At 46.5% G+C, this 12,167-nt stretch overlaps 1 protein-coding gene across 1 annotated transcript; it reads right to left on the bottom strand.

The window, feature by feature from the left end:
- Positions 1-3,679: 3,679 nt before the first annotated feature.
- Positions 3,680-10,585, bottom strand: LOC115635939 (alpha-1-acid glycoprotein 1-like). The gene is made up of 6 exons (XM_030535339.1): positions 10,472-10,585; positions 8,235-8,377; positions 6,894-6,967; positions 6,001-6,102; positions 5,110-5,210; positions 3,680-3,754 (listed from the first exon to the last, which is right to left on the bottom strand). The coding sequence occupies exons 1-6, from the start codon at positions 10,583-10,585 to the stop codon at positions 3,680-3,682; spliced, it is 609 nt and encodes a 202-aa protein (XP_030391199.1).
- Positions 10,586-12,167: the final 1,582 nt, after the last annotated feature.

The raw sequence follows: 12,167 nt of genomic DNA, 5'->3' as shown, positions 1-12,167 counted from the left end.
AGCACAGTCCGCGCCAATTCCTGATCCTGAACGCAGAGCAACCCCCCCCTTCTATCCCTGGGCCAAGATGATTTTTAAATTAACCCGTTCCTTTCCTCAATAGACAAATTTGCTCACGCTGTGTCAGGGCTTTTTGGTGATTAAACGCTCCTCTTAGATGTATGATCTTATCTAGATTGAAGTACCTTCTAGTGGGCATTGTTTAGATGGATTTTCATGCGTGTAAATATTCCAATTCTCTAAATACCTGCAGGTTGTTGAACCATAGTGTACGTACATGTAATATGCTGGGGTACCCTTAGGCGGTGAGATGGAATGTTTAGACTGTCTCCCATCCATTTTCCACTTACACACACAGGGAGGGTGCCCTGTCCGCGCTAGCGGCTCATAAACTAAGGATTTTTCCCTACAGGGTACTCACACAGGAGAGGCTAACGAGGATGGCCACGACCCTCCTACACCTCCCTTCAGCAAAGAGCATCGGCTAGTCTCTGGGAGACGGCGCCACTTACTCTGATTGCATCCAGTGAGATGATCAGACTGTCAGTAGCCCACACGGAAAGGAAAGGGGGAGGGAAGATGGGTACACACACTCCTAGACCAAGGCAGCTTCCTCACCGGACGATGCCAGGCCGAGTCAGCCCACCATGGGTCGGACCTCCTAAAGATCCACTAGTTACCGGGCTTGCGTTAGAGTAGTCCTGGTCACGAGCTTTTGCTTCACAGGGTACTCTGGGCATCTTCCGGTAACAGTCACTCACGCTGGCCCCCAGTACCACTCTGCATCTGATCTTGCTTTTTAGCTACAACAGGGAGAGAGTGCACTAGGACATAAGGTCTCCCCTTTCTAGACAGGTCCCTCCTTTGTCCCTGCACTATCCCTAACCTGCTTTTGCATCCTTGCACTCTGCCAGACAGGGGGAAGAACAGGAGCTACAGTGGGGTATTTTTACAAGAGTTCTTCATACAAACAGCTTCAGAAGCTACCCGTTCGCTGACAAAACAGGAGTGATTGGAGGATCGTGTTATAATTAAGTGATCCTTCCGGTGGCCACCTTTCCTGACCCTCTAGTTAATATTGAGGCCAGTCTACTATACAGAACCTTTGTACCTACTTTTTGGTCATTGGATCCGATCCAAACACCTTCCAGTTTTGTAGAGTGCATTCTAGGGTGGGTACACCGTGCCTTCCCCACCTGCTCTGTCCCTGCCCCATGCCGCAGGAAGACACTGGGCGTCTCCAGGTCCTAACAGAAAGTCCAGACAACCGGACTGTTCCTACCTTATCCAAGGGACCTGTTCCTCACCCGTCTCCCGGGACCGGTTCCACACCATCGCCCGCAACTGCTTCTCCACTATTTGAGCGTGTTGCACGATTGTGTCCTCGGGGGTTGCTCACACCGCATCTCCGCCGAGGCCCCCGGTGAAGTCACGGGTGTGCACTGGGCGTCAGTTGTTGCCACGATCCGTTGACCACAGGAGGGATCCAGGCAAGACTAATTTTAGCCCCGAGCCCACCCAGGGATGCCAAGAACTGTTGCCGGCACAAAGTGCCAGAGGCTAAGCAACATCGGTTCGTTGCCCAGAGTGCGTAGCGCCAATAAACACACCAAGGTGGAGAAGCAAGCAAAGTTTATTTGAGATCTCAAAGCGATGCTGGGAGACTTAGCATGCCTCAGATCCAGACCCCTACACAAGCAGCTTCCTCCTTTTATATCCCAGTTGCTTTCTGAGAACTATTTCTTGGTGTCTAGCTGATCTCTCACTCCCCCATTCTTTCCCATCCAGCTGCAGTATCTTTTCTCACTCAATCTTTTGTCTTCCCCCTTCCTCCCCCCTTTCTGCTGCTGAGGCATGTATACTGTATCTAAAAGCGACCTTGAAACTTGCTTCAATTTAGCTCCAGTGTGTTACAGCAGGGAACTGACTATTACAATCAGAAAACTAACTGCTGACATTACATTTTTGCAGCTATTAGTACATTAGGTTACACTAGGTTACACAAAGTGTTTAACATGGAGGAACATTGGTTCATTGAGGCCTACAACAGGAGGGCTTCATTGACACTTGTGGTCTACCACCCTCCCGAGTTACCTAGGGTTATGCCAGAGTGACACCAACAGTACTGTGTCACTGTTTTCTAAAGGGTGCGGTGTGGATTCTCATCAGAGGCCTGGAACACGATGTGTCCTACACAGTATTTTCATTTTCTCCCCACTTTGTGTTCCCCACCCTGCAGGGTGCCTTTCATCTTTTAATATACTCTGGTTCTCCTGGCCTTTTGCATGAGATGGTCCCAGTGAAGTTAATGAAACCTCTATGCATGGGAGGCTGTGGGATCAGGCCCTAAAACAATATCAACATTTAGTTTTGAAGCTATAGTTTGTAAAAATTCAGAACAAGTTGAAAGGTTCCCTCTGCATCCATCCCTGAGTTCATCAATCAATCAAACACACACAGTCTACCGAGGACTGTTGCACTAACCAGAGTGACCACAGTTGGTGGCGTTGCACCAGACATCGTGTAATGACGTTCCCAGATCTGGCTCAATCCTGTGAATCCACGAATCTCTGGGGCAGCCCCGCGGTGGTGCTAGATAAAGTCCGGGGATGCACCCCTTTGTGCATTGATGGAAATTTGAGAGCACAGTATACTGGATTGTTTTTAGCTTTCCTGGCAACATGGCCGAAGACCATGCAATGCCGCTTTTGGATATAGTGAGTGAGTGGGTAGGGATATTGTGACACCTAGTACTGAAGCAGGGAGGGAATCTTTTAAGTCAGCTGTTCCCTTCCCCAACTCACCTCTTAGCTGATACCTGAGAGACTAGGGTGTGAGGGCCTGTTCCAGCTCTCACTGAAGTAAAATGGAACGTTTCCCTTGACTTCTAATGGGAGCTAGATCAGGTCCTTACTGGGTTTCACTAACACTGCTGATCTTCTTAGTTCCCATGTAGGGGAGCAAAGCTGCACAGCAGGGAAGCCAAACAGGAGACAGGAGAAAATAAGACAAAAGAAAATTCTTTCTTTAAATCTGGGCTGCAATTTTGATTCATACCAAGGTCTCTTCCATCACTTTAGTCTCTATGACAGAAAAAAATGACAGCTTTCTCATGGCCCATTACTATGGCACTGCTGCCTTGATAGTGAATGGCCATTATCTCAGGATTTGTCCCTAAGTGTTATGATGCCACTTGGGGAAAATGGGCGATTTTATCATTCAGCCATGTTACAGTTGTTTTATAGAATATTTGTGTGTGTGTACGTGTGTGTGTGTGTACATATATATAATATGTTTTTGGGCATAGTAAGTGCTGCCTGAAGGGGCAGATGTCAGTACAAGACCTTTTACTGTAGGGGAAAAAAAATTGGGTATTTGTGTTTTTTGCCATACTTGGAGAGCAAACAGTTACCATCAGTCAGATTTATCTTTATTTTTAAATTGACAAGAAAGAACAAAAGTAAAGTCTTCAGGAGAGAGCATAGCGTGTGGGTCTCTTTTGTGAAAGTCTGCACTAGGAAAGATGCTGAACACAGAAAATGAAAATGTCAGTAGTTTGTGTCAAAGAAACCACATGATCAGATGTGACAAGGGAAGATCCTTCAGTGGCTAAACAGGTGGAAGAGAATGAACAACTGCTGATATCCAGTGTGGAGGGCAATGTTGCCATGGCAATGATTTACCCCAGTAATGGTTCCACCACTTCAACTGACTGCTTTTTGTCATCTCTTTCTTCTTCCATGGGACACAGATCCTACAGAGATGAACAAGGGTGAGAATCAGTAGTGTGTGTGTGTGTGTGTGTGTGTGTGTGTGTGTGTGTGTGTGTGTGTGTGTGTGTAAAATTTGCTCTCAGTATTACAGGATTTTCTTATAGCAAAACTAGCACTATTGCTTGTACATTTTGAAATTCCTCCTGCCTAATGCACTAGAATCCTCAAAAGGCTAAAATAGTGTCAGTTTCAGCAGCCTCTAAGGCAAGAAGCTGGGTAGCAAGAACAGTTTGTTCTCTCTATTTAAAGATTTAAATTGCTTCAGCTAGGATGTGGACTTGTCTCATTGCTGCTTCGGAAACACGAACAATATGCTTGCTCAGCAGTGAAGCTTTTGTCAAGCAAGCAAATTGAGGTGAATGTTAAAGGTGAAACCCCTTCACTGGGAGAGGAGCTGTTAAAATGCAGTATTCCTTGTGTGGCTTTGCATTGCTTATCATTAGTTCATCAAGGGCTAGCAGCTGCCCCAGCCAGCTGCTGGGAGAGCTGGCTGCTCAGAGGGAAGGAAGAAGCATTTATGAAATGGGCCTGAGTATGTCTGGCCTTAATGATTGCACACTGTCTTAGTGTTTTTGGAGGCCCTGGGTTTGGCAATCCCAGTTTTCACTATGGTGGTGTTTAAACCTGACAGGTTTCCAAAAGACTTGAGAGGATTAAGTAATGGACTGGTGAATGTGGAGTCTGGTGGCACTTCCCCAAGGAAGCCAAGGATTAGGCTCTTTGGAAGGGAAGGACTCTGATCTAACACCAGCCTGGTACCTGGTCAGTGCCTATCGGTTTTACAATAACTGTGAAGCTTATATTTCTTTTGGGGAAGGGATCTGGGCAGCTAAAGTTCTCTTTGTTTAATTCCTATCAAGGCATGGGGGTAGAGGGTTTGCTCCTGTATTCTTTCTGGTTTATATAATATTTGCTGTGAATACATCTCTGGCCACTAGGGAACTTCATGGTTGTCCCTATGGTGCACAGTTGGCATTTCATGAGGACAGCCAGCTTAGAACCTCCTGCTCACCTGGAGAAACTGGAGAGTCTCCACTAGGGTTACCAGTATAAGTTCTATAGCAGATGGTTGAGCAGTTTTGATTCTGTTAATTAAAGGGCAGTGGATGGCTGCCCTTTAACAGTCATTATATCATATCATCATGGTGCAGTGCGTACACCTTAATATGTTACATGTTGGGGTTTGCTTTGGGTTACTACACTTTTTTTTTTAGCCATTTTTCAGGGAGGAGGCTGGAGCATTTAATTTGATCCCAGCTCTCGGTAATTTCAACATGATTCTGAAGCTCTAAAGATGGCTTGATAACTCTCATAGGAACCCCATGTTGATTTTTACCTTAGCTGAAGTATAGAATGTTTCCTCTTCCTTCAATCCAAGGCATGCCACTTGAGTTTTGAATTCTTCCAGTTGCTCTGTGCTGAAGTTTTGGGCCCGGGCTGTTTTTAAAGATGAAACATTAAATTGCAGAAAGTCATTTGTCAGAGTTGGTTTTAGGAGGTATAATGGCTGCATTGTACCTACAGTCAGTCTGAGGCTTTCACAGTAACAAAGGCTAGCACTCAGATCTCCTACTCCAAAAGCACGTACCTCTCCCCCTTGAGCTAAGGGAGCGGCATCCTCTCTTTATTCTTCTTTGCTGGGACCCTCTATTTCCCCTATTATTATTATTATTGGGTAGGGGAGGGGATAGAAGAGACTTGTCCAGTCAGCCCATCTCCAGTGGGAGATGGGAAGAGTTATGGGGTGTCCCTAAAATCAAAACTGGTTCTGAGGTTTTAAATATTTATCCTCCTGGCCACAATTTTCTTATCCTAGGACCTAGATAATTGTTGTTAAGCATATGCACGGTGTTTTAAAAGATCTAGAATCAGCCACAATTCCTGCCCAGCCCCAACTAGGCAGCTACTTAATTTTCATGCCCTGTCCTTGCCTTTCTCTTTCTCAAGTCTTGCAGCCACTTTTCCAGGAGCAGTTCAGAGGAAAGCGATGCTTGTGAGACCTGCATTCAGTTCCAGGCTCTTCTTGGGTGCCTTTGGGCAAGGCACTTAATTTACTCTTTGCCTCAGTTCCTTCCCTGTAAAATGGGGATAATTCAACTGCTCTACTTTGCAGGGGGTTGTGAGGATAAATTCATTAATGTTTGAGAGATGCTATGGTAACAAGGGCTACATAGAGCATCTCTGGCTATTTAGGTCCTTTTCTGGTGCTGAGATGTGGTTTACTCACCTGAGATCGATAACCCTCTGTGGGTCCCATCAATGTGGTATAGTGTCATAGTGTCTTCAGAGCTGCTCTTGATAAGTTGTCCTACAGAACTTTCATTTGGCCCTTCAGGAGAACAGGCACAAGGGGTGGTTAGAGTATTCGGTCCAAATCTCAGGAGAAGTGTAATATAAACCTGCAAGGGCATTGACTGTATTCTGTCATTTGGTGATACTGCGTATAGGTGTAAAAAGCTCAACTCATACAGACCTAGAAACTGGTGTTTAAATATGTCTTGGCAGACCAACGTGGCTGTGCTGACTCCTTCATGCCAGCGGGCTAAACCCTTTTGGAAAGTAGTGCTAGCTGGTAGCAGAATGATCACCTTTGGCAGTTCTGTGTGTTTGTTGCATATGGAGGCCCCTATGCTGGGGGGAGGGGTAGCTCAGTGGTTTGAGCATTGGCCTTCTAAACCGAGGGTTGTGAGTTCAATCCTTGACAAGGCCACTTAGGGATCTGGGGCAAAAAATCAGTACTTGGTCCTGCTAGTGAAGGCAGGGGGCTGGACTCAATCACTTTTCAAGGTCCCTTCCAGTTCTAGGAGATAGGTATATCTCCTCTTATTATTATTTATTATTATATTAGAAATGGCCTGTTACAGACAAATCCTTACATCTCTGTAATGAGCATGTTGCAAAGAATTGCCCACGAGGGGAGGAAATTACCCCCTGCCAAGTGGGGGAAGCTGACCCTTGGATTCAGATCGGTCATGTAACTGTTGTGGGACCAGATAAATGTATGGTAGAAATGAGGAAGTGAAATAATAGGAGAAAAACCTTCCTACCTCTCCAACCACAAGTCAGTCCACCCTTCCCAGTGGGATGCACTGGACATTTTCTGCATTTCTGGATTCTTACCATGCAAGATCATTGTTGAATTGTCCTGGATGACTGAAATGTAACTGGAATTGTCCACCACACACTTGTCCTTCCTAAAGGGGAAGACACTAATCAGGAGAGTAACCAGAGGGTGATGCTCTATGGCTCTTTGAGTTATATTCTGTTGTTAGCCAATGGGAATTACATGCCTCCATCAAACGCAGCACTGCACACAATCTTTCTGTATCTATATTACATTAGCACCCCAGTCAACTGAGGTAAATCTGAAGGGATTGTCAGGGTAGCTGAGTCCACCCTTCTGTTCCAGAGTAGCACTTTGTGTGTATGAGAATAGGATTTGATGCAGGATTGACAGCCCTGGATTTTAATGGCCCTTGCCCAGATACAGAACATGTACAATGCAGGCCAAAGGTGAGACAACAGTGGAGCCTGCTGTCCAGAAGATCAGGGACTACTCTGAATGAGAAGGCCTGTGAGCCGCACCACATGGCTTGGCCCCGCTTTGGTGCTCCAGCCAGGGTGCAGGATCGGGGGCTGCACCATGCGGCTCTCAGAAGCTGCGCCGTGGTCCCACTCAAGCTCCAACGTGCTCCAGTGGGAGCTGCGGGGGTGGTGCCTGTGGATGGGGCAGTGTGCAGAGCGGCCTGGCTGCACCTCCGCGTAGGATCTGGAGAAGGGACAGGCCACTGTTTCCAGGAGCTGCTTGAGGTAAGCGCCACTTGGAGCCTGCACCCCTGAGCCTCTCCCCACGTCTCAACCCTCTGCCCCAGCCCTGATCCCCCTCCCCCTCTCCAAATGCCTCGATCCCAGTCTGGAGCACCCTCCTGCACCCCAAACCTCTCATCCCCAGCCCCACCGCAGAGGCTGCACCCCTAGCTGGAACCTGTGCCACTTCCTACACCCCTGCCCCAGCCCTGATCCCCCTCCTGCCCTCCAAACCCCTTGGTCCCAGCCCAGAGCACCTTCCCACACCCCAAACTCCTCATCCCCAGCCCCACCCCAGAGCCCGCACCCCAACCCCAATTTTGTGAGCATTCATGGCCCTCCATACAATTGCTATTCCTCGATGTGGCCCTCGGGCCAAAAAGTTTGCCCACTCCCGCCTATGAGGAAGAGTTAGGGAAGGCTGCACGTTGGCTCCTGGTAGTGGTTTGGATAAGCATGGAATAGCCACATGCAGCCTGTGTGTGTCAGGGACCTTCAAGCATAGAAAGACTTTGCAAGAAAGACTTGCTCATTCTGTTTCATTAATGATGGTTCCTGGTAGCCTGGCCCTACTGAGGGAAATGTTAGCGTAAATGTTTTCCCTGACTAAGGGAGCATGTCCCTGTCAGGTAAAGTCTGTGTTAATGCTCTTACAATCTCATGACTTGTGTGACGGGGAACTTGTCTTGATGGCTGCTAGGGTACAAGAAGTAATAAGCATTCTTTAACAATTCCATCTCCTGTAGGGTGCGTGGGTGCTGTGAGGCCCCAGCAATGTAGAACCACTTGCCCAGCAGCTGTGAAGATGAGGAGGGAAGAAAAAGAAACAAATTGTTAGGAGACCCTATAAGCCTCAGCATGTGTGTATGTGTAATTATTTATTTGTATTGTGTATTTGGTCCCAGTCAGGATCAGGACCCCTGTTGTACAAGTCACTGTGCGGACATAGAGGCGAATGGTCTCTCTCCTGAGCTTACAACTCAAATAGATCTATTTTTTTGTGGCAGTACGTTTTACGGCAGGTTGCCTGCTCCCCCATGCTTTTCTCACAGCTAGTGGTGATAGCCGCCTCTTCTTACCTGATGGAACTAAAGCTTCCCTTGAAAGAGGATCAAGGTGCTGAAAAGCCTCAACAACCTTCTCCTTACACCATCAAAGCACTCTGTGTAATGCTTTATGCCATGTATGTGACTCCAGGCCGCCACCATGCTGCCTATTTCCCTCCGAAGTCATGGTGAGTATTTGAGGAGGGGACCACTGTAATACACGGTTTTCAAACTTGTGGGGAGGGGCTGTGCTGGATCACATGCCCACGAGAAGGGAAAGCTGTAGGTGAGGAAAGTTGCAAGATGCCAATACCACTCCCCATGGCATAAACATGCTGCCTTGTCTACTGGCAAAGAGGATGGTGGCTCCTTGAAAGTCCTCCACCTTCCCTCCCTACTGCCTTGTGTAATGGAGCTGCGAGCTGTGGGGTTCAGGCTCTGCTGGCAGTTCGCTATGCTAAACTTCTCTCCTTTGCACCTATGGCATTTAGCTCTGCACTGAATGGCACTCTGCCCCACCCCCACTCCCACTAGCACGGTGTGTCTTCTGCTGACTGATGAAGTAGGGAGGGGGAATCAAGAGGGGACACAGAAAAGACCAAATGGCAGAGAAGAGAAGGGAAAGGAGACAGGCAGGGCTTAATTTGTAATGAAAGAGGTTGCTGGGGCTCAAGCAATTGTTTTTCTTTCATAACTGACATGGGACACCCAGAGGTGCTGGGGATGAGCCCTGGGGCAAATTAAGCAGTGGAGACATGTCCACTTTCTTGACAGGAAAAAGGCAACATAGTGACAGCACATGGTACAAGAAAAGGTAGGGGGGCACTCATGTTCCCTGCCAAGGCGCTGACTCCAACAAAATATAGCTGGAACTGCTGGCATCATTTGAGAAAACTGGAAGCGTCCCCTAGCTCCTGATTGTGGAGTCCCTTCACGAGTCCTGTAAAGACAGGAGCCAGCTGCCCTGCAGGCATCCTTCATCTGCAGGAGCTCCCCTGTTACAGCTGTGAGTGGCTCACAGAATGGAGAAGGAGGTCAATTGATTTTATGCTGGCTTTATTTTCTCCTATATCTGCAGAGGGCAGTGCTCCACCTGAGTTTCCAGACTGTAAACGTTGATTTTAGCTGCCATTGTGGCACTCCCTTCGCATTAGGGTGACCAGACAGCAAGTGTGAAAAATTGGGACGGGGGTAATAGGAGTCTATATAAGAAAAACGCCCAAAGATCGGGACTGTCCCTATAAATTCGGGACATCTGGTCACCCTACTTCATATTGATTCCATGGTCACTGGCACCTCTTCGGAGAGAGATTTATTAAGAATCCCCAGTAAAATAAGTGGCATGAACAGTAGGATGCTGAGGGCCCTAATGTTTCAAGGATACTTTCTGGGGTAGAGGTCCATGCTTCTGGAATCCCCATTGCTTGGGATGTTTAAAAGTATGGGGGGAAGGCACTAGAAAATGTTCTTTAGGGACCAATCCTGGCCTGGCCAATGTGGATGAATGAGTTCTGTCAGGTCTTCTCCCTCTCATTTCTAAGGGTTCCCTCCTGGCTCTATCACTTGGAATGCAGACATTTCCAGGTCTTGGAATAAAACCTGCAGAGGACACCATGCCATTGCCCAATCTCCATTCAATAATTTATATTTCTGGGGTACTGATGAGGTATAAATACTATTCAGCTTGTAAGATTAAAAGATGGACTATATGGTTAATTTTTTACTAAATGATTCCCTTGCCTGCATGCCTGGCCTGTGCCTTGGTTTAGTCCTTAGTGAACCTCTGAGTGCCTCATCTAGAATATAAGCATCAGAAGTTGAGGCCCTTCCAAGGGCACTTCTTACCTTGGTCATTGTAGCATTGTCAAGGATTTCTGGAACGAGAGGCTCACAATCCAGGGGTTTAGCAGTAAGGAGATGTGCTAAACCAAGAATAATAGCAATGCAGGCCAGTGCCATGATTTCTTTTTGAAGGGAAGTGAGAAGCAGTGGAATCAAACTCACCAGCTGAAGTTTCTCATCTCAGCACAGGTATCTGTATTTATAGACATTCATGGCTACAAATCTCAAATTTCCCAAATGTGCCTCAGAATCCAGGAATTTGCTGGTGACCTGTACCTGACTTGGCCAATGTTCTGTTTGCTTAGTGATGAAGCAATGAGAGGTGCTGTTCTGGTAAACGTCTAAGATAAGGTTAAATTTGCTTTTGGTTTATAGGGTATGTTGACAGATAGGCTTTTCCTTAGTTCATAATGTAGAAAGCCCTTTAAACAGATCTATAGACAAAATCATTTTCTAATAATTGGTTTCTGTTTGCATCAACTGAAATTAATTTCCCTTGAACATTCATATGGACACAATCCTGGTTGCACAAATATTCACAAAAGTGCTTTATAAAAGGGGGAGCAAATGGGGTAATTGAAATGGAGTTCAGCAACTTGCTACACTGTTAATGGAAAACTTTCCCGCTGCTCCCCTTCCCCACCCAGTTGTACTCATCACTGGATAGGATGTGCCTGCTTGCTAATGGGGTATAGTGGCTTCAATTTCCTCTACACTGTTCCTTCCTTATTCCTTGCTGATGGCAGACGATTGTCACTGCTTAAGGGCTTATCTATTTTACACCAGTAACTGTCCATATTTCTTTAATTAACACCTCAGTATTAAACCAATTTGTAATAATGTCCAAGCTTTTAACTACTCATCCTTCTTTCCTTATATTTCCTTTCAGCTTCCTACCTTTACTGTCTGCTTTTCTACCTAGACTGATGGGTATTTTTGCATTTCCTTTCTGAGACGCTGCCTTGAATGTATCTGTCAGGTGTGGCCTCCATCACTGCCTAAGTGGGATCTTCAGGAGTTTGAGGTGAGCCTCTCTAGGCTTTGTTGGCCTCCTCTCATACTAGCTTCTGCTAAGTCAGATAAGAAATTGTCATTTATTTTTATTACGCAGCAGCAACGAGCCCCGAATGAAATTGGGGCTCTGTTGTGCTAGACCAGGGGTTGGCAACCTTTAAGAAGTGCTGTGCCGAGTCTTAATTTATTCACTTTAAGGTTTTCAGTGCCAGTCATACATTTGAACGTTTTTTAGAAGGTCTCTTTCTATAAGTCTATAATATAGAACTAAGCTATTGTTGTATGTAAAGTAAATAAGGTTTTTAAAATGTTTTAAAAGCTTCATTTAAAATTAAATTAAAATGCAGAGCCCCCTGACCAGTAGTCAGGACCCAGGCAGTGTGAGTGCCACTGAAAATCGGCACACGTGCCATAGGTTGCCTACCCCTGTGCTAGACACTACATAAATGGAGTAGGCTGGTTTCTACTCTGAAGAGCTTACAGTCTAAGTAGATAAGACAGACCAGGGAGGTAGAAAGGGAGGATTAAGCAGAGGCAAGTTACTTCATTTGTGGCCTTACAGAAATGGAATCTGTGGCAGAGTGGGAACTGAACCCAGTTTTTCCAAGTCCCAATTCAGTGCCTTAACGCCAGAACCGTCCTTCCTCTCTAAATCGTTCCAGAAACCCTCTGAGGACACCTGTTG

The sequence above is a fragment of the Gopherus evgoodei genome, chromosome 16 (assembly GCF_007399415.2).
Source record: "Gopherus evgoodei ecotype Sinaloan lineage chromosome 16, rGopEvg1_v1.p, whole genome shotgun sequence".
NCBI classification, from domain to species: domain Eukaryota; kingdom Metazoa; phylum Chordata; order Testudines; family Testudinidae; genus Gopherus; species Gopherus evgoodei.
This window is presented reverse-complemented; position numbering and strand designations above follow the sequence as displayed.

What these genes read in the sequence shown, in the direction of transcription:
- LOC115635939 (XM_030535339.1), bottom strand. Translation starts at nt 10,585, where the DNA reads ATGGCACTGGCCTGCATTGCTATTATTCTTGGTTTAGCACATCTCCTT. An exon ending in ACAATGCTACAATGACCAAG is followed by an intron (nt 8,378 to 10,471) that starts GTAAGAAGTGCC and finishes TCATCTTCACAG; the next exon opens with CTGCTGGGCAAGTGGTTCTA. An exon ending in CAGAGGGTTATCGATCTCAG is followed by an intron (nt 5,211 to 6,000) that starts GTGAGTAAACCA and finishes CTTTAAAAACAG; the next exon opens with CCCGGGCCCAAAACTTCAGC.